Below are 27,424 nucleotides of genomic sequence, written 5' to 3'. Positions count from 1 at the left end.
CACTTGTCACTCTGAATGTTGGACATGTTTCAGACAGGACAGAGGCACAAAAAAAATTTCAATGAGCTGGAAGGAACCAAAACAATCACAGTTTATGATACTGCTATTACTTCTCAGTGTACAATATAAATTGTTTCATATATTTGGAAGTGTATATTTGAGAAACATCATGACATCTAATTTCAGCTTTAGCGTGTTGATTGCAAAATACAATGAGAAAGAGTTAATGACATCGTATTTCCAATAAATATTTTGTCTTCTACTCGCTATTGAGTGCTTAGTTAGAATTAGTTGTCCTTTTCCTCAGTTCATAGTAACGTAGCAAACTGTCTGTTTCTTTTTGACAGTGACAAGACAAAGTACTGTCTAGCATAGTAAATTAGTATGAAAGTACAATGTCAGAAATAGTAAACAATACAGATACGTTGTATACAATGTAGTGTTTAGAACGAATGTATTCAATTATGTTTGTATTCCGGTTATCTCCCATAACAATGTGACCTCAGAGTATCTTAAGGTAACACAGGGATCTGTCTTTGGCCTTGCACTTTTGAGCATCTATATGCTGCCGCTAGGTGACATCATACGCAAATATGGTGTTAACTTTCACTGTTATGTTGATGACAGCCAACTCTACATGCCCCTAAAGCTGACCAACATGCCAGATTGTAGTCACCTCGAGGCGTTTCTAGATTAATTCAAACAATGGATGTCCAGCAACTGTTTGCATCTTAAAGCTAAGAAAATAGAAATGCTGATTATCGGTCCTGCTAAACACCAGCACCTATTTAATAATACCAGCTTAACATTTGACAACCAAACAATTATACAAAGCGACTCGGTAAAGAATTTTGTAATTATCTTCGACCCAACTCTCTCCAAACAGCCTCTCCATAACATCGCTAAAATTCGTCCTGACGCTGAGATCATAATGAATGTGTTTGATACGTCTCGTCTCGATTACAGTAACATATTATTTTCGGGTCTGCCTATGTCTAGCATTAAAAGATTACAGTTGGTACAAAATGCTGCTGCTTGACTTTTGACAAGAGCAAGAAAGTTTGATCATTTTACGCCTATACTGGCTCACCTGCACTGGCTTCCTGTGCACTTAAGGTGCGACTTTAAGGTTTTACTACTTGCGTATAAAATATTAAACGGTCTAGCTCTATCCTATCTTGCTGATTACATTGTATCATATGTCCCGGACAGAAATCTGCATTCAAATAACTCCGGCTTGTTAGTGATTCTCAGAGCCCCAAAAAATATGCAGGCTTTAGAGCGTTTTCAATTCGAGCGCTAGTATTCTGGAATGCCCTACCGGTAGCAGTTAAGAGATGCTACTTCAGTGGAAGCATAGGGTCCCACCTTGAAACTCATTTGTATACTCTAGGCTTTAGATAGACCCCTTTTTAGACCAGTCGATTTACTGTCTCTCTTTTCTGCTCTGCCCCCCTCTCCTGCGTGGAGAGGTTATCAGGTGACCACGGATCAGCCTCCACGGATGACGCGCTAGCTGTTCAAAGTCGGGACCCGGGGTGACCACTCCTTATGCATCAATCGGTGACGTCTCTGCGCTCCGACGTTCACATGCAAGAGAATTCCCTGCTGGACTGGACTCTCAAGTTATTAACCATATCCACTCAGCATCCATTGCACTGGTCACCCAGGGGGGGATCTCCACATCTTTGGTCCCTTCCAAGGTTTCTCGTTGTTCCCATTGGGTCTAGTTTTTTCTTGCCCTGATTTGGGATCTGAGATCCGGGAATGTTGTTGTGGTTTGTGCAGCCCATTGAGACACTTGTGATTAAGGGCTATATAAATAAACAAAGATTGATTGATGAAGTAAGGTTGTAGTCCAAAAAACATACAAATTTGCCACTAAATAAAAAAGTAGAAGTTACTCACAAGTTTCTCAATACTTGAGAAGTTTTTTCATGGAATATTTGCTGTATAATTAAACTTTAATTAATTAATTGATTGATGAATAAAGCAAATGAAGGCAAAATACATGACCTGAGCCCATTTTTGTAGTTTCAGCTGATTGTTTATTTTATTCTGTGTGAGAAAAATTATCTGCACCTTCTGTAAGCCCTTGTCTGTTTTAAAAGTTACTAAGTATAGTGCAGTGTATATTTCTAATTAGCTGTGCTGTGCTGCTGCATGATAACATAAACTTGACTCAGGAAACAGAGGAAAGTAGCCTATGACTAGAATCTGGCATATATACATACTATATGCTCATGTGGAGAGACGGAGCCGACGAGCAGACAGCGGGCGAGGAAAAATAGCGGTCCTGACCAAGAAGGGGCCAGGAGGCGGAGCATGCAGCAGAACGGAGAGGCGGGTACGCCTGGAGCGACACTGCAGCCATCAGAGTCAGGTGCGTACACAACACACCTGCTCTTAATCCCTGCATCTTCTGCTGCAGCATAAAAAGGGAGAGGGAGGAGCAATCGTGGCAGAAGTAGGAGAGGAAACAACAGGCAAGAAAGACCACGAGAGCGACCCTGAGCGAGATGAGCCCCCGCAGCAGACGCAGCCACCGACCACTGAAAGGTGCGCCGCAACGAGCAGGAAGATCCAGCGCGCTAGAAAGTGGCGCGACCGACTGGCAAGAAGACGACATGTTTATTGAAATAATAAACCCGAGTCAAACCTGTTACGGTGTTATTTTATCGAGTGTCACAGCAACCCACACGATGACGGCTGGAGACCCGTCACAGCTCATTAATACAAATTAATTAAAATAAATATTTCCCTTTTTCAAAAATACATTTATAAATGAAATACACTTTCAGGCTACATGTTGCATACATAATCTTCATAATGGTACCATCTGCAACAATCCACAAACAAAATACAAACTAGTAAAAGTTGAAAGGGGTGCTAAAATTTTATCCGTACAAATGTTCAAGCAGCATACATCAGAATTCATTGATTTTCCCAAGCAAGTGCTCCTGGCAGAGTGTGCATGAAGAAATTAATCTGTTATCTTACCTCCTCTGACCAAAAAGGACAGTTGGTCTGCTGCTTCAGTGTTCCCTTCAGGTCAAAGCTTTCTGGATAGTGGGATGTTTCAGTTCGAGGATAGCTTATGAATCCCTGTGTGTATAAGCGCTCAGCAATCTGCATAGTATACTGAGGACCTATACCTGAAACATAAAAAAAAGGTTGCTAAATTAAATTCCAGTATTCACATTTTCTGTCATGAAGCTTCATAACTTTTTGTTGTTAACTTGCTGTATTTGGAATTACTTCCTGTCCTGGTGCTCTTGATTTGTCAGTATTTTGTGTCTTTTCTAAGTATTTTTTCAATTTGAATTAAACTAAGTGTTCCCTGACAATTCACCTGCCATTCTCTGCATATACCATACCAACTTTATTCATTGAGGGTACGCTGCCAGCAGTACTCATCAAACCTCTCCAAGGTTTCTCATAGTCATCATTGTCGACGTAACACTGGGGTGAGTTTTTCCTTGTCTTTATGTGGGCTCTACCAAGGATGTTGTTTTGGTTTGTGCAGCCTTTTGAGACACTTGTGATTTAGGGCTATATAAATAAACATTGATTGATTGAAAAGTGTGCTTACAATGGAGCCTATGGGAGCCGTGCATTTCCGCCTATAAAGCCTTAAAAAAACACCTCCGAACAACTCCCTTAGGGTATTACATACACAATGTAATTATTGTTTACGTATTTTGATCACTATGGTCTGGACTCTCACAATAATAGCCATGTCCACTCAGCATCCATTGCACAGGTGAAATGGAGGGTGGTCCCCACATCTGCAGTCCTTTCCAAGGTTTCACAGTGATCCTATTTGGTTGAGTTCTTCCTTGCCCTGTTGCGAGATTAGAACTGAGGATGCCGTTGTGGTTTGTGCAGCCCTTTGAGATATTTGTGTTTAAGGGCTATATAAATATTATTTGATTAATTAATTGATTGACTCGGTAAAGAATCTCGGTGTTATCTTTGACCCAACTCTCTCGTTTGAGTCACACACTAAGAGTATTAAAACAGCCTTCTTTCATCTGCGTAATATTGCTAAGATTTTGTCCACCACCGACATTGAGATCATTATTCATACGTTCGTTATGTCTCGTCTCAATTACTGTAACATATTATTTTTGGGTCTTCTTGTGTCTAGCATTAAGAGATTACAGTTGGTACAAAATGCGGCTGCTGTTTGAAACATTTGTGAAAGCAAAGAAGATAATAAACTCTCAACATATTTATAACAAGTAATGCAGGTTTGGCAGTTTTTTTCCAACCCACTCAACCACGATATTTGAACGTGAATAACAACAACATAAAAAAAAAACGCCTGGCCATACACTAAAGAATTCAAATCCCCACCATTTTACTGTCATTGTGGGCAAAAGGAACACTTTGGGACTTTAAAAAATCACTGTTTTATTTGATGGCCCTCCAGCACTGACATTTGGCCTTTGTGCCCTGAAAAGGTTGATGACAACAAAGGCCAAGGGGCTCTGCCCCTATAATGACAAAACTCCAAGCCTGCTTACTCCCACTGACAACTGGTTTGAATTGCTCAACTCCATAACCACTCAGTTTTATTGGAAAGCCAAACCACCTTGCATCTCTCTCTCAACATTACAAAATAATAAACAACAAAGAGTTCTTGAAGAAAACATTTTACTCACTGCTGTTTGGCAAACCAACTACAATACTTACAGTATTGTACTGGATAACAAAACATGGATAACATGACAACAGATTCAATATAAAAACATATATTGCAAATGTTGTTTTTTGCATCAATCAATTCAAAAGCTTAATTATTTCAAATTAATTACAATATCCACAAACTTGACAGAAAGCCTTAGTAGAAAACGATGACAATTACTGATCCTCTAATAACTCTGTCTAAATACACACTAATATGGCACAACCTTGACTATCAACTGCATGACATCTCCATTTATTTTCCATCAAAACATGTTTGAGAGCAATACATTTATACAATTTGAAACTCTAATCTAAAAGTACGGGGTTGGGAGAGAAGATTTCCTCCATTACTAAAAAAGAAAAAACACATCATGCAATCTAAAACTATATTAAATGTTATTATAAATGTGTCCTTTACTAAATTACATACTGTATATATTAACATCATGCATAATACCAGTGTTTTTCAACCAGTGTGCCGTGAGATACAGTCTAGTGTGCCGTGGGAGATTATGTAATTTCACCTATTTGGGGTAAAAATATTTTTTGCAAGCAAGTAATTATAGTCTGCAAATAATGTGTCGTTGTTGAGTGTCTGTGCTGTTTAGAGCTTGGCAGCGTAACAATATTATACTCTTCCAAATCAGTAGGTGGCAGCCGGTAGCTAATTGCTTTGTAGAGGGCTGATCATGGTTTGTGGTGATCCCAATATGCAAACAACAGTGGGAGGCAGCATACAGGAGAAAAGGTATCTAATGCTAAAACCAAAAATAAATAAAAGGTGAGTGCCCCTGAAAAAATGCATTGAAGCTTAGGGAATGAAACTAAAACTGAACTAGCTTCAAAGTACCCCAAAAAAAAATTGCTAGACAACAGCAAAGACTTACAGCGTGTTGAGCAAAGTACATACGAACAAGACATGACAATCAACAATGTCCCCACGAAGAAGGATAGCAACTTATTTGTGTTACTAAAATTAATGTTAATCAGTGTTAAATAAATATTATTAAAATCAACAAATTCTTGATTGCTAAAACAAAGCAGGTGCGGGGAATAGCACTCAAGTGAGACATGCGACTGCAACTGGAAAAAACCAACAAAACAGGAAAAGTCACCAAAATAGGAGTGCGAGAAAAGAACTAAAACACTGCACACAGGAAAACTGCACAAACCTCAAAATAAGTAACGGCGTGATGTGACAGGTCGTGACAGTACACTATTTTGAGAGAAGAGCTATAGTGATGCATGGTTGGTTATGGTTTAAAGTCATACCCAACGATTGCGACAATTAGTTTTTACTGTCAATATCGGCTGCTGAGTTTCATTTTTTAAAGATTTCTGCTAGTGGTGTGCCTTCTGATTTTTTCAGTGAAAAAAAAGTGCCTCAAAAAAGGTTGAAAAACACTGGCATACACAACCCGAATGGAGGTGTTTGGATGTTTATTAATGTCTTTATAGGCAGAATTGAGCGACTTTTTTTTGTAAGTGGACTTTTGGTCATATTTATTCAATATTTAGAAAGCATCAACAAATAACAGGCTCCATTGAAAGCAGACTTTTAATCACATTCATTTAATATCTACAATGCATAAAAAAAAATAACATCCATCATTTTGTTTCTCATAATGATTGTGAACGATAGGCAAAATTACAAAAAAGTGTGGTTCCCCTTTAATGAATAATTAGGCCTACGACACTACTGTATTTGACTCAGGGTCATTATGGTGGAACTCGTACAAAACCCAAAACCAGTGAAGTTGGCACGTTGCGTGAATCGTAAATAAAAACACTATACAATTATTTTCAAATCCCTTTCAACCTACAGTATTTTCAATTGACTATACTGCGAAGACAATATACTTAATGTTCAAACTGGTAAACTTTATTTTTTGCAAATATTAGCTCATTTGGAATTTGATGCCTGCAACATGTTTCAAAAAAGATGGCATGAGTGGGAAAAAAGACTGAGAAAGTTGAGGAATGCTCATCAAACACTTATTTGGAACATCCCACAGGTGAACAGGCTAATTCAAAACAGGTGGGTGCCATGATTGGGCATTTAAGAATATTCAATGACATACTCAGTCATTCAAAAACAAGGATGGGGTAAGGGTCACCACTTTGTAAACAAATGCGTGAGCAAAATGTTTAGGAACAACATTTCTCAGCCAGCTATTGCAAGGAATTTAGGGATTTTACCAGCTATGGTCCGCAATATCATCAAAAGGTTCAGAAAATCTGGAGAAATCACTGCAAGGCCGAAAACCACCATTGAATGCCCTTGACCTTCGATCCCTCAGGCCGTACTGCATCAAAAACCGACATCAGTGTGTAAAGGATTATCACCACATGGGCTCAGGAACACTTCAGAAAACCACTGTCAGTAAATACAGTCGGTCGCTACATCTGTAAGTGCAAGTTAACACTCTGCTATGCAAAGCCAAACCCATTTATCAACAGCACCCAGAAACGCCGCCCGCTTCGCTGGGCCTGAGCTCATCTAAGATGGACTGATGCAAAGTAGAAAAGTGTCCTGTGGTCTGAAGAGTCCACATTTCCAATTATTTTTGGAAACTGTGGACGTGGTGTCCCCTGGAACAAAGAGGAAAATAACCATCCGGATTGTTATTTGCGTGAAGTTCAAAAGCCAGCATCTGTGATGGTATGGGGTGTGTATTAGTGCCCAAGGCATGGGTAACTTACACATCTGTGAAGGCACCATTAATGCTAAAAGGTACATACAGGTTTTGGAGCAACATGTGTTGTCATCCAAGCAACGTTATCTTGGACCCCCCTGCTTATTTCAGCAAGACAATGCCAAGCCTTGTGTTACCACAGCGTGGCTTCGTAAAAAAAGAGTGTGGGTACTTTCCTGGCCCGCCTGCAGTCCAGACCTGTCTCCCATCCAAAATGTGTGGCGCATTATGAAGCGTAAAATATGACAGCGGAGACCCCGAACTGTTGAACGACTGAAGCTCAACATAAAACAAGAATGGGAACGAATTCCACTTTCAAAGCTTCAACAATAAGTTTCCTCAGTTCCCAAACGTTTATTGAGTGTTAAAAGAAAAGGTGATGCAACACAGTGGTGAACATGTCCTTTCCCAACTACTTTGTCACGTGTTGCAGCCATGAAATTTTAAGTTAATTATTATTTGCAAACAAAAATAAAGTTAAGAGTTTGAACATCAAATATCTTGTCTTTGTAGTGCATTCAACTGAAAATGGGTTGAAAATGATTTGCAAATCATTGTATTTCGTTTATATTTACATCTAACACAATTTCCCAACTCTTATGGAAACGGGGTTTGTAAATCTAACAAATTATTTTCATTGCGCGTGCCGATAATGCTGATAACATGTTTAATTATATCAAGCAAAGTTGTCTGAACTGTGAGTTTTAACAGCAGCATCATCATCGTAATAATAACAATAATACATATAATCTCATAAGGCAGCTGTAATGAATGATCCGAAAATAAATGTAATCTTATCAAGTGGAACATACCCAAAGCAGAGCTTGCCACTCTCAACATCTCTACTGTGTTTAAAGCCAGGGGTCTCTGCTTACTCTTCTCCTTCTTGGTCACCGACTCAACCTATGGTTTCAGAAGTGCAGATTATTTTTGGCGAAAAGGAACTGTCTGCTGAAATAGACCACCTGACTGCTGCTTGGCTCAACAGTAACAGGTATATTCAGAGCACAGATAAACATTATACGGTATAAAACATTTATTACGATAAAAAAGGGGATACATTGTTGTCATTGACATGCAAAGAACACAATGTTTGGAGGAGACACATATAGTGACCAAAGCCAGCAACAACAGTAGTTTACAAAAAATTAGTGATGGAACAATGTGAAAATGTACTTTCAGGGTTATTGTGACCAAAATTAAACAGTTCCCATTATTGTCATGGTATCAATAAAATGTGATCAAACAGTAATTATACACAAAATGAAATATTTTACCAAGTTGTATTAAAAATAAATAAATAACACACAATACTGTTTTCTTTCTCTGGCAGAAGGAATATTAAATGTTGTTCTGGCTTCTTAAAAGCCATATTATAATTGTTGTGTTTAAATAGGTTTATCTTCTTACTTTTTACTTGTGTTTATACAAGTTTAGATTTAGATCAGTAGTTACAAACTAATTTCAGCTGAGGAGCTGCAAGGAGGAAAATCTATTCCCATGCGGCCGGACTGGTTAAATCACGGCATTAAAACTTAAAAATAAAGACATCTTTAGATTGTTTTTACATCCTGAAAATGTACATAGCACAAAAAATCCTCTTGGCAAATCACTTCAAGTTAATTGAAAAAAAAGTTGGTGCAGTTTTAAAAACACCATGAAGAACACAATGAATTTAAACTTTGTATCAGTGTTTTTACAAAGCCATTAAACTTCAAGCACTTCCTGTTTAGGATTCTCATGTTGGCAGGTCACCATCAAGTGTTTCCTCAAACCGCTCCACTGTTGAATTCCGCAACTGTTATAACACATTCGTTTATCATCATTGAATTACTAAATTTATAATACAAACAAAATAATTATCAAAATGACACCAGTGCCAAAATCAAGGTAACATAACGAAAATTGTAACCAATGTGAAGATAGTATATTTAAGCATAAAATAAAATACAACAATCAAAACAAGTATGTTGTGTTATTTTTATAATGGAGTTCAGGGTGCACATCATGCATTCAACCAATTGCAAGCGCTGCATGGATTTCTAACTACAAAGATGATGGTCATGTTGACTTAACTCTTTGCATCTTGATCAATTTGTTATTTGATTGTTGAGTAGATACTACCAAAATCTGCTGCCAGCCACAACAGGAGCAGCTGATTGATTTCACCTGTGCTGATTTGAGTAGCGGAAGCCAATCCAGAGGGCGCTTAAAGTCAGCTGACAAGTCATCTTTAAACACTGTCATGTGTGACTTGGGTTACACTTAAATGGCTATTGCGACATCCAGTGGACACATTTAGAAAATATGTTTCTTTTATTAAAAAAATGCAGCTAATTTTTATACTTGGCAAATTCATTTTGTGGGCCGGATCACACCTGTTTGCGGGCTACATAAGACCTGTATGTTTGACACCCCTGATTAGATTGATAAACATTTAGAATGGATTATGACGTTTGTAATGAGAAAATAATCATGTTAGCATTTAAGATAACTAGCGATTAGTGCGCTTGCTGCTTTTTCAGAAAATAAAGAGCAGTATCACTATGAGTTTTTCATAGTGTGGTAATAATATATGGTTTCATGATAATTAAGATTAAATTCAAACAGTAAAACTAACAGTCGGGAATTGTATTAATGTTTATCATTATACCGGTAATCAGTACATCCCTAAAAAGGAAGACACGTGTGTCCTCTTACCTGGGCTTCCTTGGATGTCTTGGTCAGGTTGACAAACATCTGGCCCACCTCTTTGTCAAATACTTTAACTCGGTTCCAATCAAGGGTCAGTGGGTTTTCCTTCGCCCTGAAGACCTGATAAAACATGCCTGTAAATCTTGAGCCAAAAATTGTGATGCCATATTAGAAGAGACTTTACCTTTACATGTATAACCCAGTAGTTCTCTGGTTTGAAGGACTGGATTTTATCATGACGTTCCACACAAAACCCAAGAGTTGGGGTCTGACAAGGTCCGAATGATATCAAAGAAGAGTCCAGATTTCCATATTTTCCCTGGAAATATTTGGTTTGGAACCTGAAAGTAAATCAACAGAGTATAAAGGAAGCTTAACCCTGATATAAACTAAGATCATCTGTTCTAAAACAGTGTAAAGGTCTCTACATCAGAAGACATTGTTGTGTTAGGTCAGATTAATGTCACAAACATTTGGCCGTAATTAACCGCTGTAGAGTGGCTCAATGATCAAGGAGTATACGATATAGTGTTGACTATGAAACAAGAATTCTAAACAAAAGTTGTATGGTGATGAAAGATTAAGTTGTTTGGCCATTGTGACAGAATGTATGTTTGGACCACTCAGGGTGGGGCTGTTAAACTGAAAAACAATAGCAACTGTCATGCTTGGTGGTTGTATCATCATGTTATGAGGCTTTGTGTGCTGGCAATGCAGCTGGTACACTGCATATTGAGGATAATATGAAGGAGGAATCTTCTACCCTTAGTTAAAAGTTTCTAACTCAATTTTTACAGGGAGCTGATCATTTTCAATGGTTCTAGAAATAATTAGACCGGTCTCTCGTCTGAAGATCATTTACTTTCAAATACTTTTGTAAAACTGCAAAACAGTTCAAAGAAAATCATTACTATTTGTATTTCACAAAATAAATTAATTAAAAAAACTAACAAACAAACAAAAAACGTGTGTATAAAAGGAAATTAGCATGTAAATTAATAATAAATGTGTACCAACAAACACACATGTTACTTGTGCATGGCACAGCTAGCAATATTCAAAATTAACGTGCTCTCATTAGCAGAAAAACACAATTGAGAAAGAAATTACTTTAAACATAATTTAGAGCAGTTCAGTAAGTTGACAACATTATTAGGCACTTACAGATTGTCTTGCCAAAGGTTACACGTAAGAAAATACACAAAGGTGTGTTCCAGTGCTACTTTCAAAATGTTCCATCCATCTATCCATTTTCTACCGCTTGTCCCTTATGGGGTCACAAGGGTTGCTGGAGCCTATCCGGGTTGTTGTATTAAATTGCCTGCTGCTCACAAGTGGATGATGCTACATTGTGCTGCCTCCTACAAAGTCATTACCAAAGAAGACAATTTACCGTTAATCAAAAATCAGACATCCCATCATTTATTCTCTGCAAGTTTTAAACTTTTTGAGTTTCCTGTCCCTCTTTATGTGCTTAATTTTTTGGGGATAGAAAGCAAAAGTCAGGAAGACCCTTAAGTGGTCATTGATGACTGTCATTCTGTTTGGGCTTGTTTAGCAGAAGCTACAGTGGGGCAAAAAGTATTTAGTCAGCCACCAATTGTGCAAGTTCTCCCACTTAAAGGATGACAGAGGTCTGTAATTTTCATGATAGGTACACTTCAACTTTGAGAGACAGAATGTGAAAAAAAATCCAGGAATTGACATTGTAGGAATTTTAAATAATGTATTTGTAAATTATGGTGGAAATAAGTATTTGGTCAACCATTCAAAGCTCTCATTGATGGAAGGAGGTTTTGGCTCAAAATATCACAATACATGGCCCCATTCATTCTTTCCTTAACACGGATCAATCGTCCTGTCCCCTTAGCAGAAAAACAGCCCCTAAGCATGATGTTTCCACCCCCATGCTTCACAGTAGGTGTGGTGTTCTTGGGCTGCAACTCAGTATTCTTCTTCTTTCAAACACAACGAGTTGAGTTTATACCAAAAAAGTTCTATTTTGGTTTCATCTGACCACATGAAATTCTCCCAATCCTCTGCTGTATCATCCATGTATTCATTTTGGTACAAACTCATCTCGTAATGTTTGTTATATATATATATATATATATATATATATATATATGTATATATATGCATGTATATATATATATGTATGTATGTATGTATGTGTATGTATATATATGTATATATATATATATATATATATATATATTTTTTTTTTTAAATAGCTTATTTTTTTTACTATTTATATTACTATACTATTGTGTATGCACCCTAGGGATCTGCTCCAATTTTGTTGTTTTTCGAACCTGTTAACTGTAATATTGACAATACAACTCTATTCTATTCTATTCTTTAATGACATTAAGACTTTACTTAAATCAATAACAGAGCAGCATCTTCTCATCTGCCAGTTTGCACGCATATTTCAGACATGCTTATTATTGACGGAAAACAGCTCCCACATAATTGTTTTAGTATTGAAAAATCACACTTTGTGCTAAATAATTAAACATGCATTTTTTCACCCAGTATTGTTATAGATGACCAGCATACTGTATATTCTGTGTATTCATAAATACAGACACGCTAAATAGATTACACTCCTCATTTGGCTCACTGAAAGACGCAGTCCGCACACGCTTAGCAAATCAACTTTGTGTTCGCTATCAAGTTTGCAAATATACAACCTTTAAGAGATCAGGCCCTTTCTGTATTACCTACAGTACATCTTTCTTCTTTCCATTTTTGGTTAGAGGGGAACTGCACATTTTTGGAATTGTGCCTGTCGTTCACAATCATTATGAAAGACATGATGAGGGATGTATTTTTTTTTTTATGCATCCTAAATAGTAAATAAATGTGTTCATGATCAAAAGTCCCGTTACAATGGAGGCTAGGGGAGCCTCTCAATTCTGCCTATGAAGCCCTTAAGAAACATCCAAACACATCCATTAAGGTTATATATATATATATATATATATATATATATATATATATATATATATATATATATATATATATATATATATATACATATGTATACATATATATACATATATATATATATATATGTATATATATATATATATATACACACAGAGGTGGGTAGTAACGCGCTACATTTACTCCGTTACATCTACTTGAGTAACTTTTGGGATAAATTGTACTTCAAAGAGTAGTTTTTATGCAACATACTTTTACTTTTACTTGAGTATATTTATAGAGAAGAAACGCTACTTTTACTCCGCTCCATTTATCTGCAATCGGGTCGGTACTCGCTACTTTTTTTAATCGATCTGTCGATCCGCATTAGCACGCTTTGTTTGTTTTGATTTTGTCAGACACGCATTCAAAGTAGGAACTACGCATGCTTGCGTTTCACCAATCACATGACGTTGGACCAATCAAACAGAGCCAGGTGGTCACGTGACTGTCACACGTAGAACCCGCCATGTTGAAAAACGTATAGGAGTGTTACCATTTAGTGGTCAACTGTACGGAATATGTACTGTACTGTAGAATCTACTAATAAAAGTTTCAATCAATCAACCAATCAATCAAACGTGTAAAGGAAAAAATACACTTTTTATTTCAACCGTACTTCCCGTCAAAAGCCTAAAGACTGATCGCACAGTTCCTGTCTTCACAATAAAAGCGCCGCTCCATCGCGCCTGCGCTAACAAAATAAGAGTCTCCGAAAGCCAGAGCAAACAAGCTAGCAAACTACGGAGTTTGCCGCCAATGTATTTCTTGTAAAGTGTATAAAAACGAATATGGAAGCTGGACAAATAAGATGCCAAAAACCAACGACTTTCATGATGTATTAGACAGGAAGGAGGAACTTTTTTTCTCCATTTGAAAACCGGGACTTTATCAGCACTACTGTTTGACTCCAAGTCATCAGAATCAGGTAATACACCAACTTATATTTTTGTCTTCATTAAAGATAGGAATCTATATGTTAAACATGCATGTATATTCATTAAAACACCTTTAACATGTGAACAAAAACGGCAAAATAAATAAATATACATTATATACTGTATATATAAAGGTATGTATATATATATGATATGTGTGTATGTATATGTATATATATATATATATATATATATATATATGATATGTGTGTATGTATATATGGTATGTGTGTATGTATATGTATATATGTAGATCACCTCGACTTTGTCATTTATTAAGTAATTGATTAACGTTGAAAAACTTATTGAGGTGTTACCATTTAGTGGTCAATTGTACGGAATATGTACTGTACTGCAATCTACTAATACAAGTTTCAATCAATCAATCAATCAATGCCTACTGAGCCTATGGTGCTGTTAAGTTATTGTGGCTCAATTTGCCTTAATTTTTTTTATTTTAATGTATTATTATTTAATATATAATATTGTTTTAGTTGCTTAAGAGATATTCCTGGCTGTGAATTTGCTCATTGCTATTTTTATGTTTTTGAGCATTATTTGTTGCCGTAATCATTAAACAAACAGGTTACCCATCAGTTACTCAGTACTTGAGTAGTTTTTTCACAACATACTTTTTACTTTTACTCAAGTAAATATTTGGGTGACTACTTCTTACTTTTACTTGAGTAATAAATCTCTAAAGTAACAGTACTCTTACTTGAGTACAAATTCTGGCTACTTTACCCACCTCTGTATATATACATATACATATATACATATGTATATATATATATATATATATATATACTGTATATATATATATATATATATATATATATATATACATATATATATATATATACATATATATACATATACATATATACATATGTATATATATACATATATATACATATACATATACATATACATATACATATATATATATATATATATATATATATATATATATATATATATATATAACATTTAATATATACGTAATTTGCTAGTGTTAAGCATATGCGACACATTAGATCCAAAAACGTATCACTACATCACTGAGAACTGCTCACTGCAGACTCAATAACAGCCAACAAACATAATAAAACATTGCTTACTGTACAAGGTCTGCTGTTGTTAGGATGCAGACTGCTGGAATGTTCATATATTTCCAATTAGATGAAGAATGACTCATAATCCTCGAGAAGAAAAGGGGGGAGGGAGGTGAAACCGAGCGTATTTTAGTGTCGTTCTCGCCCTTCCCGGATGTAAATTGGTTGTCGAAGGGTACCAACTTGTCAGAATACGTCCTTGCCCTTCCATCATTCAGGTGAGAGGCATAATTTATGATCTAGAATAAAGTTTGATGAGCAAAGAAAGGAGGACGCAGCTCATTAGCCGGTCATGTTAACGTTTGCACACAAGCTCGTATTTAAAGAGCCGCTATAAATAGTTTGTCTGCGTTAGGGCTTATAATAACAATATCATAAATACTTGGTTAACATTCAAGTCATGCAATGTAAATGGAGTATTGCTGGCGGTTTTTGGATGGTAATTTATAGGGTTTTTTGAGCGGAATAGAGAACCTCTCTTTGGCTCTTTAATTTACATTTATTTACGAGTTACAATGCATTAAAAAAAAAAATCATTATGAAAGACATGATGAGGGATGTATTTTTTTATTAAAAAAACAAATCTATCATCATTCCAAAAAAAAGTGCAGTTTCCCTTTAAGCTATTGAGTTATTTTTTTAAATCCTGTTTAAACTGTAAATTTTACACTGCAACTGAGGAATTACTCCGATGTGAGACAAATAAAATGTATTATTTCTTAGCATATGGTAAATTTGAATAGTAGTTGGTTTAGGTCAATTGAAAAAAATTTACCTCGTAAACGCGCAGCCAATCCGTAGATCCAGTTCCTGCCGTGCATCCACAGAAAGTGATTCATTGTGGTTTGGCTCTCCAAGTTGATTCATAGCCTTCCAGATATCAGTTTCAGTAATGGAGCTGAATTTGGCACGGTAAATAGTCCTCTCCCTGACACCTCCTTTCATGACAGGTTGTACAGCATCAATAACCTAGGAAAAGATATTCAAAAGATAAATATTTCCAGACATTCAAAACTTACAAATAACTTTTATGACCTGGTCAATACAGCAATGTTGATGAGACACTGTAATGGTGTATTGTCCCCCGAAAATCAATAGCAATTATGTCTCAGGAAAAGGTGTCCCAGGCACAGGCATACAGTGCCTGACATAAACTTTAAAACTATCATGATTTTACCTCTTGGCAACGCCTCTTGCATGGCAGCTCCCTCCATCAGTGTGTGAATGGGTAAATGTGGAAGTAGTCTCAAAGCGCTTTGAGTACCTTGAAGGTAGAAATATATATATATATATATATATATATATATATATATATATATATATATAAATATATATATATGTATGTATATATGTATATATATATATATATATATATATATATGTATGTATATATGTATTTGTATATATATGTATATATGTGTATATATATGTATAATATGTATATCTACATAAGCATATGTAGATATACATATGTATACTGTACATATGTATATATAAATATATATACACAGATACATATATATATATATACATACACACATATATATACACATACATACATACACATATATTATATATATATATAATATATGTGTATGTATATATATATATATATATAAGTATGCGTGTATATATATGATATGTATATATATACATATGCATATGTGCATATGTACAGTATATATATACTGTACATATGTACATATATATATATACAAATACAAATATATACATACATACATATACACATATATATACATATATATATGTACATCCCTATATATATATATATATATATATAGATACATACATCTCTCTCTCTCTCTCTCTCTCTCTCTCTCTCTCTCTCTATATATACACATACATACATATATATATATATATATATATATATATATATATATATATATATATACACTTACATACACACATATATATATATATATATATATATATATATAAGAAATACTTGCATTTCAGTGTTCATTTATTTACACATATACACACATTACACTCTTCTCTACTCATTGTTGTATTTGAAAGTGCAATGATTTGCAGAAAGTAGCACAGCCTTTGAAGTACCATAAGTGAAATTTATTTTGCAGGAAAGGAATCAGTTTATGGTTGAGTTGTCCATCCTCGTTCTATTCTCTCTCAACTATGTTTGTTTGGACATTACTACTTGCCTTAGTTTTGAAACAATGCATAATGGGAATGTGGATGTTGTGTGTCAGTGTATTAAAGTGCCGGCTGGAATAAACACATGCTGAGAAATAGCTCTTTGCCGGCCTACTTTATGGGTTATAGATAAACCTATCGATAATGGAGATACATGAAATAGTCTCCTTGTTGTTATACACTGAGCTCCAAAAGCCGTAGAGGTTACACGTGACTGGGCACGCTGTTTATATGGAGGAAAAGTGGACGTGACGACAGGCTGTCCATACTCAGGTTCGGCTGGAAATCGGTAGAAAATTGGGAGAATGGTTGTCCCGGGAGATTTTCGGTAGAGGCACTGAAATTCGGGAGTCACCCGGAAAATTCGGGATTGTTGGCAAGTATGCGCCCAGCCGGAATATTATGCCCCACATGTGGGAGAAAGTGTGCTTCAGACTTTCGACTTCGCAGCCATCAAAGATGTCACCGGAGCCAGCCAACTTGATCTCACACTCCTCACTTAGCTATTCCAAACCCTAGCAATTAAGCTACACTTAATACAATTTAGGGGGATTGGGGGTGCGGGGGGGTCTTCATCGAATCCGATGGACCACCAAGACAGAGAGGCAGATACTATGAGTGTAGTTTACAGTAGATTACTGTACATTGGACCAGGAAGAGAGTAGTTAGAGACCATTGGGATTTTTTTTTTCATCCCAAGTGCTGGCCCTGACACGTGAGACATAGCTTGCAAAAATGTCAATTAATAAATGACAGGGTGCTTTACAAGAAATGTAAGACAACAAACCGAACCTCTTACCAGACATACCAGTGGGGCAAAAAAGTATTTAGTCAGCCACCAATTGTGCAAGTTCACCCACTTAAAAAGATGAGAGAGGCCTGAATGTTTCTCCATTAAAAAAAAGATCTACCAGTATAAAAACAGTTTTCTTCACGTAAAACTTTTTGGCAGTAATGTTCCACCCCTTTGCCAGACATATTTCACTCTGCACAATCCACATACTTGTACAAAGAGCCCCCCACAATTCTCACTCTACAACAACAGCTGGTGCTGCTGAGTCAATTTCAATCAATTCTAAGAACAATTTTCTTCAAGTTAAAACTTTTGCCAGTAATATTAAAACTCTTTGATTGTGATATTCCACCCTGTGTAATCCACACACTTGCATTCAGAGCACCCATAATTTGCACTCCACAATGACAGGTGGTTCTACTGAGTCAACTTAAATCAATTCTCCTTAGTTACAAAACAAGCGGTAAAAAATGGATGGATGGATATGAGAGTCTATACACTTAACAATTTAAGACGTCCAAGCTAAAACATACAGGTTGCCTTACATTTTGAGCTTGTTTCCCCTCTATTCTGTCTGCCATTTGATTCCCCACCTTGCTTCTTCTGCTTTGTTATTTTTGCCGGAGGGCACCATGAGCAAATAACAGATGCTCTGACGGCCTCAAATTGACTCAGCAGCAACATCTGTCGTTGAGTGCAAACTACGCGTGCTCTGAGTGCAAGTCTGTGGATCGTGCAAGGTGGAATATTACTGCCAAATGTTTTAACTTTAGTTAGTGTTTATTTAACTTGATTTTTTTTTTCCGCGTAACATTTTTTCATTGAAGAAAAAATACATATATTTTACTTGCAAATTGTTGGGTGTGAGTAAAAACATAGTTGTGTGTTGTGTGGCTGCAATTTCACTCCATGGATTACTGTCATAATCATAAAAACATTTGAATTTGTACAACTCACAAATGTCTTTATTGTTAATTGTGTTACTATCAAAATAGATAACTTGTTTATCATGTATTCCTAAAAATCAAAAACATGCATCTCAGAAATATTTTTGTCAAATAGTAATACATTTGTTTTACACCGATTAAAAAAAAAAAGACAAAAAGAAAAATACCTTTAAACACCCCCACCCCACACTTCTGAAAGCCAAATGTTATCCATAGTATCGTTCATATGATTATCTTGGATGTATGTGTCATTGACGTTACATTGCCTTGCCCATATATTGCATGTATATGTGCCCATTTTTCTTTCTTTATGAATAGCAGGTGGGGACAACATTCCTGAAAAAATACTCATTGTTTTGCAGGAATGACCTACGCTTTTGAAGACAACGTGGAAAAAAAAAAACACAAAAAAATTTAAAAACATGTTTTTCTGACCTCAAAACAGATGTTCTCGCCTTCTTTATCACAGTCCAACCATAACACCAAGATGTCACATCCTCTGGCTTCAACCTGATAAGAAAATTCAGAGAAAATTTAAATATACAACGCACAATACACTGAACTTTCCTTAATTTACATTTTAGTCAGATACACCCTCAGACCATGTCCAAAATTCCAGTACACAGATGATTTCAGAACCTTATGTTTTTCTGTGTTTAAGCCTTTCGTTGAAATTTAAAATTGGGGTTTTGGCCTCAAAGGTGGAGCTCTTGGTATACTCCGGGCAAAGTAAACTTTCTAAAACTCAGTGTTCAGTAAAGTATCTCCTACGTTTTGGTAAAATTGAGCTTTTTGGGAAAATGTTCTTTAAACTCTGCAACATCAAAACATCTACAACACAGGTACCCAAACTTTTTGCCTCCAAGGGCCAAAGTGAAATGTGTCCTTGACTATGTATTGAATTTTTGGAAGGGATCCTTTGGGGGCCAATAAAAACGACTTGACCGAGGGCAAGCCCTACTTTGATCTAGATTGTATTGAGCAACAGAACATGTACGATGATAGAATTATGTGCAATGGCAGATGTATAAATGAAATCCCTGTAGGGGTGACACAAGTTAAAGTACCAATGATTGTCACACACACTAGGTGTGGTGAAATTTGTCCTCTGCATTTGACTCATCCCCTTGATCACCCCCTGGGAAGTGAGGGGAGCAGTGGGCAGCATCGGTGCCATGTCCGGTAATCATTTATGGTGATTTAACCCCCAATTCCAACCCCTTGATGCTGAGTGCCAAACAGGGAGGCAATGGGTCCCATTTTTTTATAGTCTTTGGTATGACTCGGCAGGGGTTTGAACTCCCAACCTACCGATCTCAGGGCGGACACTGTAACCACTAGGCCACAAAATATGTATAGCAGTCATGCATATTATCTCCTGGGCTCCATGTATATTAGTGTTGATTTTTAAGAATTTTATACAGCAGGCTTCGCGATGCCTGATGGTTAGTGTTGCTATTTCAGGTCTCTAGTGGCCAAAATTCACACAAGAGCAAGTGAATGTGTATGTATATATACAGTGTGTGTGAGTAGACTTAGAGAGAAAAGTTAGGGACTATACATTACAGGTTTCTAAAAATAGCTGTGTACATGTGGAAAAAAACTATAGCTTGAACATACTTGCAGGAATTTCACCATGTTGAGTTTAGGGTTGGCCTCCTTTTTTTCTGTCGGCGCTTTGCTGAATAGTTCTGCTGGGTCCACCTGATCCCAGTTGTTGTATTTACCTTTAAAAACACAGATCATGTTGACAAAAGATTTTCTCATTAGTCTTGAAATACTGTAGTAGGAGCCATTCCTTGTTATTCACTGAAAGACATCCTGGAAGAAAACCAACGCTTCCCATTTAATCTGATGAAGCTTGAAAGGTGCTGCAAAGAGCAATGGGCAAAACTGCACAAAGATAGGTGTACCAAAGTTCCATCCATCCATCCATTTTCTACCGCTTATTCCCTTTTGGGGTCGCGGGGGGCGCTGGCGCCTATCTCAGCTACAATCGGGCGGAAGGTGGGGTACACCCTGGACAAGTCGCCACCTCATCGCAGGGCCAACACAGATAGACAGACAACATTCACACTCACATTCACACACTAGGGCCAATTTAGTGTTGCCAATCAACCTATCCCCAGGTGCATGTCTTTGGAAGTGGGAGGAAGCCGGAGTACCCGGAGGGAACCCACGCATTCACGGGGAGAACATGCAAACTCCACACAGAAAGATCCCGAGCCTGGATTTGAACCCAGGACTGCAGGAACTTCGTATTGTGAGGCAGACGCACTAACCCCTCTGCCACCGTGAAGCCGTGTACCAAACCAAAGTTGTGGCATCTTATTCAAAAAACACTTAGGGCTGTATTTGCTGCTAAAGTAATTGAGCATATGATATGAATACGTATTATGTACGTGTGATTTTTGTACATTAAATACATTTGCAAAAAAAAAAAAAATTGTCAAATTGTCATTATTGGGTGGATGGAACATCAATGTAAAAACAGGACTGTGGTCACAACTTGAGACACTTTTAATTATTATTTCTTTTATAAACGCCCTCAGGCAAGTCGCTTCTTTACTTGTCAAGCTGAGAACAATAACACAGCACAGTTCCCCCCTTCACAATAATGGTGTGACGCGCCACATCTGGTCTGACTGCGTTAACAAAATAAAGGTTTCAAAAAAGTATCTTACACAAGCATAATATAGTTAAAGCACTTGCTGATACATTTCCACAAATAATTGTGCTTTGATCTGAAATACGGGTAAAAATTGCCTTAAGAGGTATTGCACCAATAAATGGGAGAATTTCTGCTTTCGATTGACAAACATAGGATTACATTTTATTTGACACAAAAAAGAACACACTCTTTCGTGGTAAAATTAGTGTAAAAGGTAAAAAACAGAAATAAAAATAACTTATTACTAATTAATATCCAAGTTTGTTCTAACTATACTTAAAGTTAAGTTTTGGTGGGACAATAAATACTCGTGTTCAAATTAATGAATAATTGTGTAATTATTCGTGATTACAGAATCCATCCATTTTTCCACCGTTTGTACATTTTTGGGGTTGAGGGGGCGCTGGAGCCTATCTCAGCTGCATTCGGGCGGAAGGCCCTTGTACACTCTGGACAAGTCGCCACCTCATCACAGGGCCAACACAGATAGAAAGACAACATTCACACTCACATTAACACACTAGGCCAATTTAGTGTTGCCAATCAACCTATCCCCAGGTGCATGTTTTTGATTACAATATCAATCAAAATAATTGTGATTATTATTTTTGCTGTAATCGTTCAACACTACAATGTAATGAATCCATAAAGTGCTCCAACAATGAGAATATGGCTAGACTTAGTGATGTGATGTAGAAAAGTGCCATATTTTTACCAATTTTTTCAGGAGATTTCCCATATTTTGAAATGCTTCTCTTAGAAACATGTAATAAAGGTGTGTGTGAAATCCCCTGATGTTGCTTGGTGCTAAAGTAACCACTGCATTAGCATTATGTCACAACTGGTCCAACGTGTCCTAAAAAATGACGTTAAAAAACACCACTTCAAGCATTGTCCAGCTGTTTACTGATGTATAGTTTTGATTTTAAATAACTTTTATTGCAAAAGAATATCGGCTTCAAATGTCGGTTATCAGCATCCTTGACTACTAATGTTTGGTAACGGCCCTGAAAAAACATATCGGTCGAAGTATAATTTGTTCCGTCCTATAGGCTCTCGTCAATTCTCATAAACTAGGCCAGGGGTCACCAACACGGTGCCCGCGGGCACCAGGTAGCCCGTAAGGACCAGATGAGTCGGCCGCTGGCCTGTTCTAAAAATAGCTCAAATAGCAGCACTTACCAGTGAGGAGCCTCTATTTTTTTAATTTAATTTATTTACTAGCAAGTTGGTCTCGCTATGCTCAACATGTTTAATTCTAAGAGAAACAAAACTCAAACAGAATTTGAAAATCCAAGAAAACATTTTAAAGACTTGGTCTTCACTTGTTTACATAAATTAATTAATTTTTTTACTTTGCTTCTTATAACTTTCAGAAAGACAATTTTAGAGAAAAAATACAACCTTAAAAATGATTTTAGGATTTTAAACACATATATCTTTTTACCTTTTAAATTCCTTCCTCTTATTTCCAAACAATTTAAGTCAATGTTCAAATATTTTTTTTATTTTTTATTGTAAAGAATAATAAATACATTTTAATTTAATTCTTCATTTTAGCTTCTGTTTTTTTGACGAAGAATATTTGTGAAATATTTCTTCAAACTTATTATGATTAAAATTCAAAAATATTATTCTGGCAAATCTAGAAAATCTGAAGAATCAAATTTAAATCTTATTTCAAAGTCTTTTGAATTTCTTTTAAAATTTTTGTTCAGGAAAATCTAGAACAAATAATGATTTGTCTTTGATAGTACTATAGCTTGGTCCAATTTGTTATATATTATAACAAAGTACAGATTGGATTTTAAGCTATTTAAAACATTTCATCAAAATTCTAAAATGAATCTTAATCAGGAAAAATTACTAATGATGTTCCATAAGTTCTTTTTTTAATTTTTTCAAAAAGATTCCAATTAGCTAGTTTTTCTCTTCATTTTTTTTCAGTTGAATTTTGAATTTTAAAGAGTCGAAATTGAAGATAAACTGTTTCAAAATTTAATTTTCCTTTTTTTCGTGTTTTCTCCTCTTTCAAACCGTTCAATTAAGTGTTTTTTTCCGTAAAAGGAAAAAAAAATGTACATATACATATGTCCCACTGGGTAATTATTGTCACCGATGTCCCACTGGGTGGGAGTTTTCCTTGCCCTTATGTGGGCCTACCGAGGATGTCGTGGTGGTTTGTGCAGCCCTTTGAGACACTAGTGATTTAGGGCTATATAAGTAAACATTGATTGATTGATATATATATATACATATATATATATATATGTATACATATATGTGTATATATACATATATATACATATATATATATATACATATATATATATACATAAATATATACATATATATATATATAGTAGGATGATGGCAAGATGGCGGCGCCCGGACGGGCTGCGACACTGCGGTGCTCTTGCTAAAGATGGAACATTTGGCGGAAATGCCGGACAGTTCTGCAGACTTCATGGCTGGCTCGCATCGTGGTCACTCCGTGATCACGTACGACCGCCAGACACTTCTGGATATGGACATATCGGGCCGTTTTGGACTGATAGACGCGGGCGTGCTAAACATGCTAACTAGCATGGGGATACGTCGGCGGCTACATCCAGCGGCCTGTGAAGCAGCGGAGTCTAGTAGCAGCGGGGGCCGTCTACGGAGAAGACGCCAGCGGTGTGATCGGAAACGCGGATGTCGAGCGGGGCTAAAAACAAAGCAGAAGGCTAATCCCCACAGAACACCACTTCCCTCCACCCTGAAGACGGATTTAAATAAAGGATGCGAGACTACTGGTCTGGGTAAGGAGTCTGTTAAATTAGAACAAGTTTTTTCTGCTTTGAGTGTTTCAGAGTTGGACATGTGTTTTACTGAGGTGGCTAACTATGATGCGTGCAGTTTATCAAAGCAACAAACAAACAATCGGAAAATCCCCGTTACTGAGGAGGCTAACCATGATGCGTGCAGTTTATCAAAGCAACAATCAAACAATCGGAACATTCCCGTCGTATCAATTCCTAGATATGGTCGTAATTATACTGAATGCACTGGGCATAATAAACACAACATTATTAATATTACTACTACGGATAATTTGATCAAAAATTCCCTAAAACAGCCCACTACCTATAATATAGGTTTTTTAAACATAAGATCATTGTCTCCCAAAACGTTGTTAGTTAATGATATCATCAGAGACAACAATCTTAACGTCATCGGTCTCAGTGAAACCTGGCTTAAACCAAACGACTTTTTTGCGCTAAATGAGGCATGTCCTCCTAACTTTACACATGCGCATATTGCCCGTCCGCTTAAAAGGGGTGGGGGGGTCGCACTAATATACAACGAAAACTTTAACCTTAGTCCTCACATAAATAATAAATATAAATCGTTTGAGGTGCTTACTATGAGGTCTGTCACACCGCTGCCTCTACACCTGGCTGTTATCTACCGCCCCCCAGGGCCCTGTTCGGACTTTATCAATGAATTCTCAGAGTTCGTTGCTGATCTAGTGACACACGCCGATAATATAATCATAATGGGGGACTTTAATATCCATATGAATACCCCATCGGACCCACCGTGCGTAGCGCTCCAGACTATAATTGATAGCTGTGGTCTCACACAAATAATAAATGAACCCACGCATCGCAACGGTAATACGATAGACCTAGTGCTTGTCAGGGGTATCACCGCTTCCAAAGTTACGATACTCCCGTATACTAAAGTATTGTCCGATCATTACCTTATAAAATTCGAGGTTCAGACGCATGTTCGTCAAACTAATAATAATAATAACTGCTATAGCAGCCGCAACATTAATACGGCCACAACGACAACTCTTGCTGACCTACTGCCCTCGGTAATGGCACCATTCCCAAAGTATGTGGGCTCTATTGATAACCTCACTAACAACTTTAACGACGCCCTGCGCGAAACCATTGATAACATAGCACCGCTAAAGTTAAAAAAGGCTCCAAAAAAGCGCACCCCGTGGTTTACAGAAGAAACTAGAGCTCAGAAATTATTATGCAGAAAGCTGGAACGCAAATGGCGCACGACTAAACTTGAGGTGCACCATCAAGCATTTAGTGATGGTTTAATAACTTATAAACGCATGCTTACCTTAGCTAAAGCTAATTATTACTCAAATCTCATCCACCGTAATAAAAACGATCCTAAATTTTTGTTTAGTACGGTAGCATCGCTAACCCAACAAGGGACTCCTTCCAGTAGCTCCACCCACTCAGCTGATGACTTTATGCAATTCTTTAGTAAGAAAATTGAAGTCATTAGAAAGGAGATTAAAGACAATGCGTCCCAGCTACAACGGGGTTCTATTAACACTGACACGATTGTATATACGGCGGATACTGCCCTCCAAAATAGTTTCTCTCGTTTTGAGGAAATAACATTAGAGGAATTGTTACAACGTGTAAATGGAATAAAACAAACAACATGTTTACTTGACCCTCTTCCTGGGAAACTGATGAAGGAGCTCTTTGTATTATTAGGTCCATCAGTGCTAAATATTATAAACTTATCACTTTCCTCGGGCACTGTTCCCCTAGCATTCAAAAAAGCGGTTATTCATCCTCTTCTTAAAAGACCTAACCTCGATCCTGACCTCATGGTAAACTACCGACCGGTGTCTCACCTTCCCTTTATTTCAAAAATCCTCGAAAAAATTGTTGCGGAGCAGTTAAATGAACACTTAGCGTCTAACAATCTATGTGAAACCTTTCAATCCGGTTTCAGGGCAAATCACTCGACGGAGACAGCCCTCGCAAAAATGACTAATGATCTATTGCTAACGATGGATTCTGATGCGTCATCTATGTTGCTGCTCCTCGATCTTAGCGCTGCTTTCGATACCGTCGATCATAATATTTTATTAGAACGTATCAAAACACGAATTGGTATGTCAGACTTAGCCCTGTCTTGGTTTAACTCTTATCTTACTGATAGGATGCAGTGTGTCTCCCATAACAATGTGACCTCGGACTACGTTAAGGTAACGTGTGGAGTTCCCCAGGGTTCGGTCCTTGGCCCTGCACTCTTCAGCATCTACATGCTGCCGCTAGGTGACATCATACGCAAATACGGTGTTAGCTTTCACTGTTATGCTGATGACACCCAACTCTACATGCCCCTAAAGCTGACCAACACGCCGGATTGTAGTCAGCTGGAGGCGTGTCTTAATGAAATTAAACAATGGATGTCCGCTAACTTTTTGCAACTCAACGCCAAAAAAACGGAAATGCTGATTATCGGTCCTGCTAGACACCGAACTCTATTTAATAATACAACTCTAACATTTGACAACCAAACAATTAAACAAGGCGACACGGTAAAGAATCTGGGTATTATCTTCGACCCAACTCTCTCCTTTGAGGCACACATTAAAAGCGTTACTAAAACGGCCTTCTTTCATCTCCGTAATATCGCTAAAATTCGCTCCATTCTGTCCACTAAAGACGCTGAGATCATTATCCATGCGTTTGTTACGTCTCGCCTCGACTACTGTAACGTATTATTTTCGGGTCTCCCCATGTCTAGCATTAAAAGATTACAGTTGGTACAAAATGCGGCTGCTAGACTTTTGACAAGAACAAGAAAGTTTGATCACATTACGCCTGTACTGGCTCACCTGCACTGGCTTCCTGTGCACTTAAGATGTGACTTTAAGGTTTTACTACTTACGTATAA

General features: G+C 36.9%; 1 protein-coding gene across 4 annotated transcripts in view; it reads right to left on the bottom strand.

The window, feature by feature from the left end:
* top3b (DNA topoisomerase III beta) overlaps window positions 1-27,424 on the bottom strand; it is a 75,995-nt gene that overhangs the window by 23,709 nt on the left and 24,862 nt on the right. For 3 of the 4 annotated variants that reach the window (XR_009806487.1, XM_061897988.1, XM_061897995.1), the window contains 7 exons: window positions 20,665-20,771; window positions 19,480-19,554; window positions 15,902-16,095; window positions 10,267-10,423; window positions 10,089-10,202; window positions 8,201-8,291; window positions 3,001-3,155 (listed from right to left, as the gene is read on the bottom strand). Coding sequence is in view for 3 of the 4 variants with exons in the window: in XM_061897988.1 (XP_061753972.1) it covers window positions 3,001-3,155; window positions 8,201-8,291; window positions 10,089-10,202; window positions 10,267-10,423; window positions 15,902-16,095; window positions 19,480-19,554; window positions 20,665-20,771 (893 nt within the window). In the remaining variant the exon portion in view is untranslated. Of the gene's footprint in view, window positions 1-3,000; window positions 3,156-8,200; window positions 8,292-10,088; window positions 10,203-10,266; window positions 10,424-15,901; window positions 16,096-19,479; window positions 19,555-20,664; window positions 20,772-22,097; window positions 22,999-27,424 lie in introns of those variants that run through there. The other variant, XM_061898003.1, reaches the window with a different exon arrangement.

Source organism: Nerophis ophidion, linkage group LG01, assembly GCF_033978795.1.
Source record: "Nerophis ophidion isolate RoL-2023_Sa linkage group LG01, RoL_Noph_v1.0, whole genome shotgun sequence".
Lineage (NCBI taxonomy): Eukaryota > Metazoa > Chordata > Actinopteri > Syngnathiformes > Syngnathidae > Nerophis > Nerophis ophidion.
Note: the sequence above shows the minus strand (reverse complement) of the source record. Positions and strands in the feature narration are given on the sequence as shown.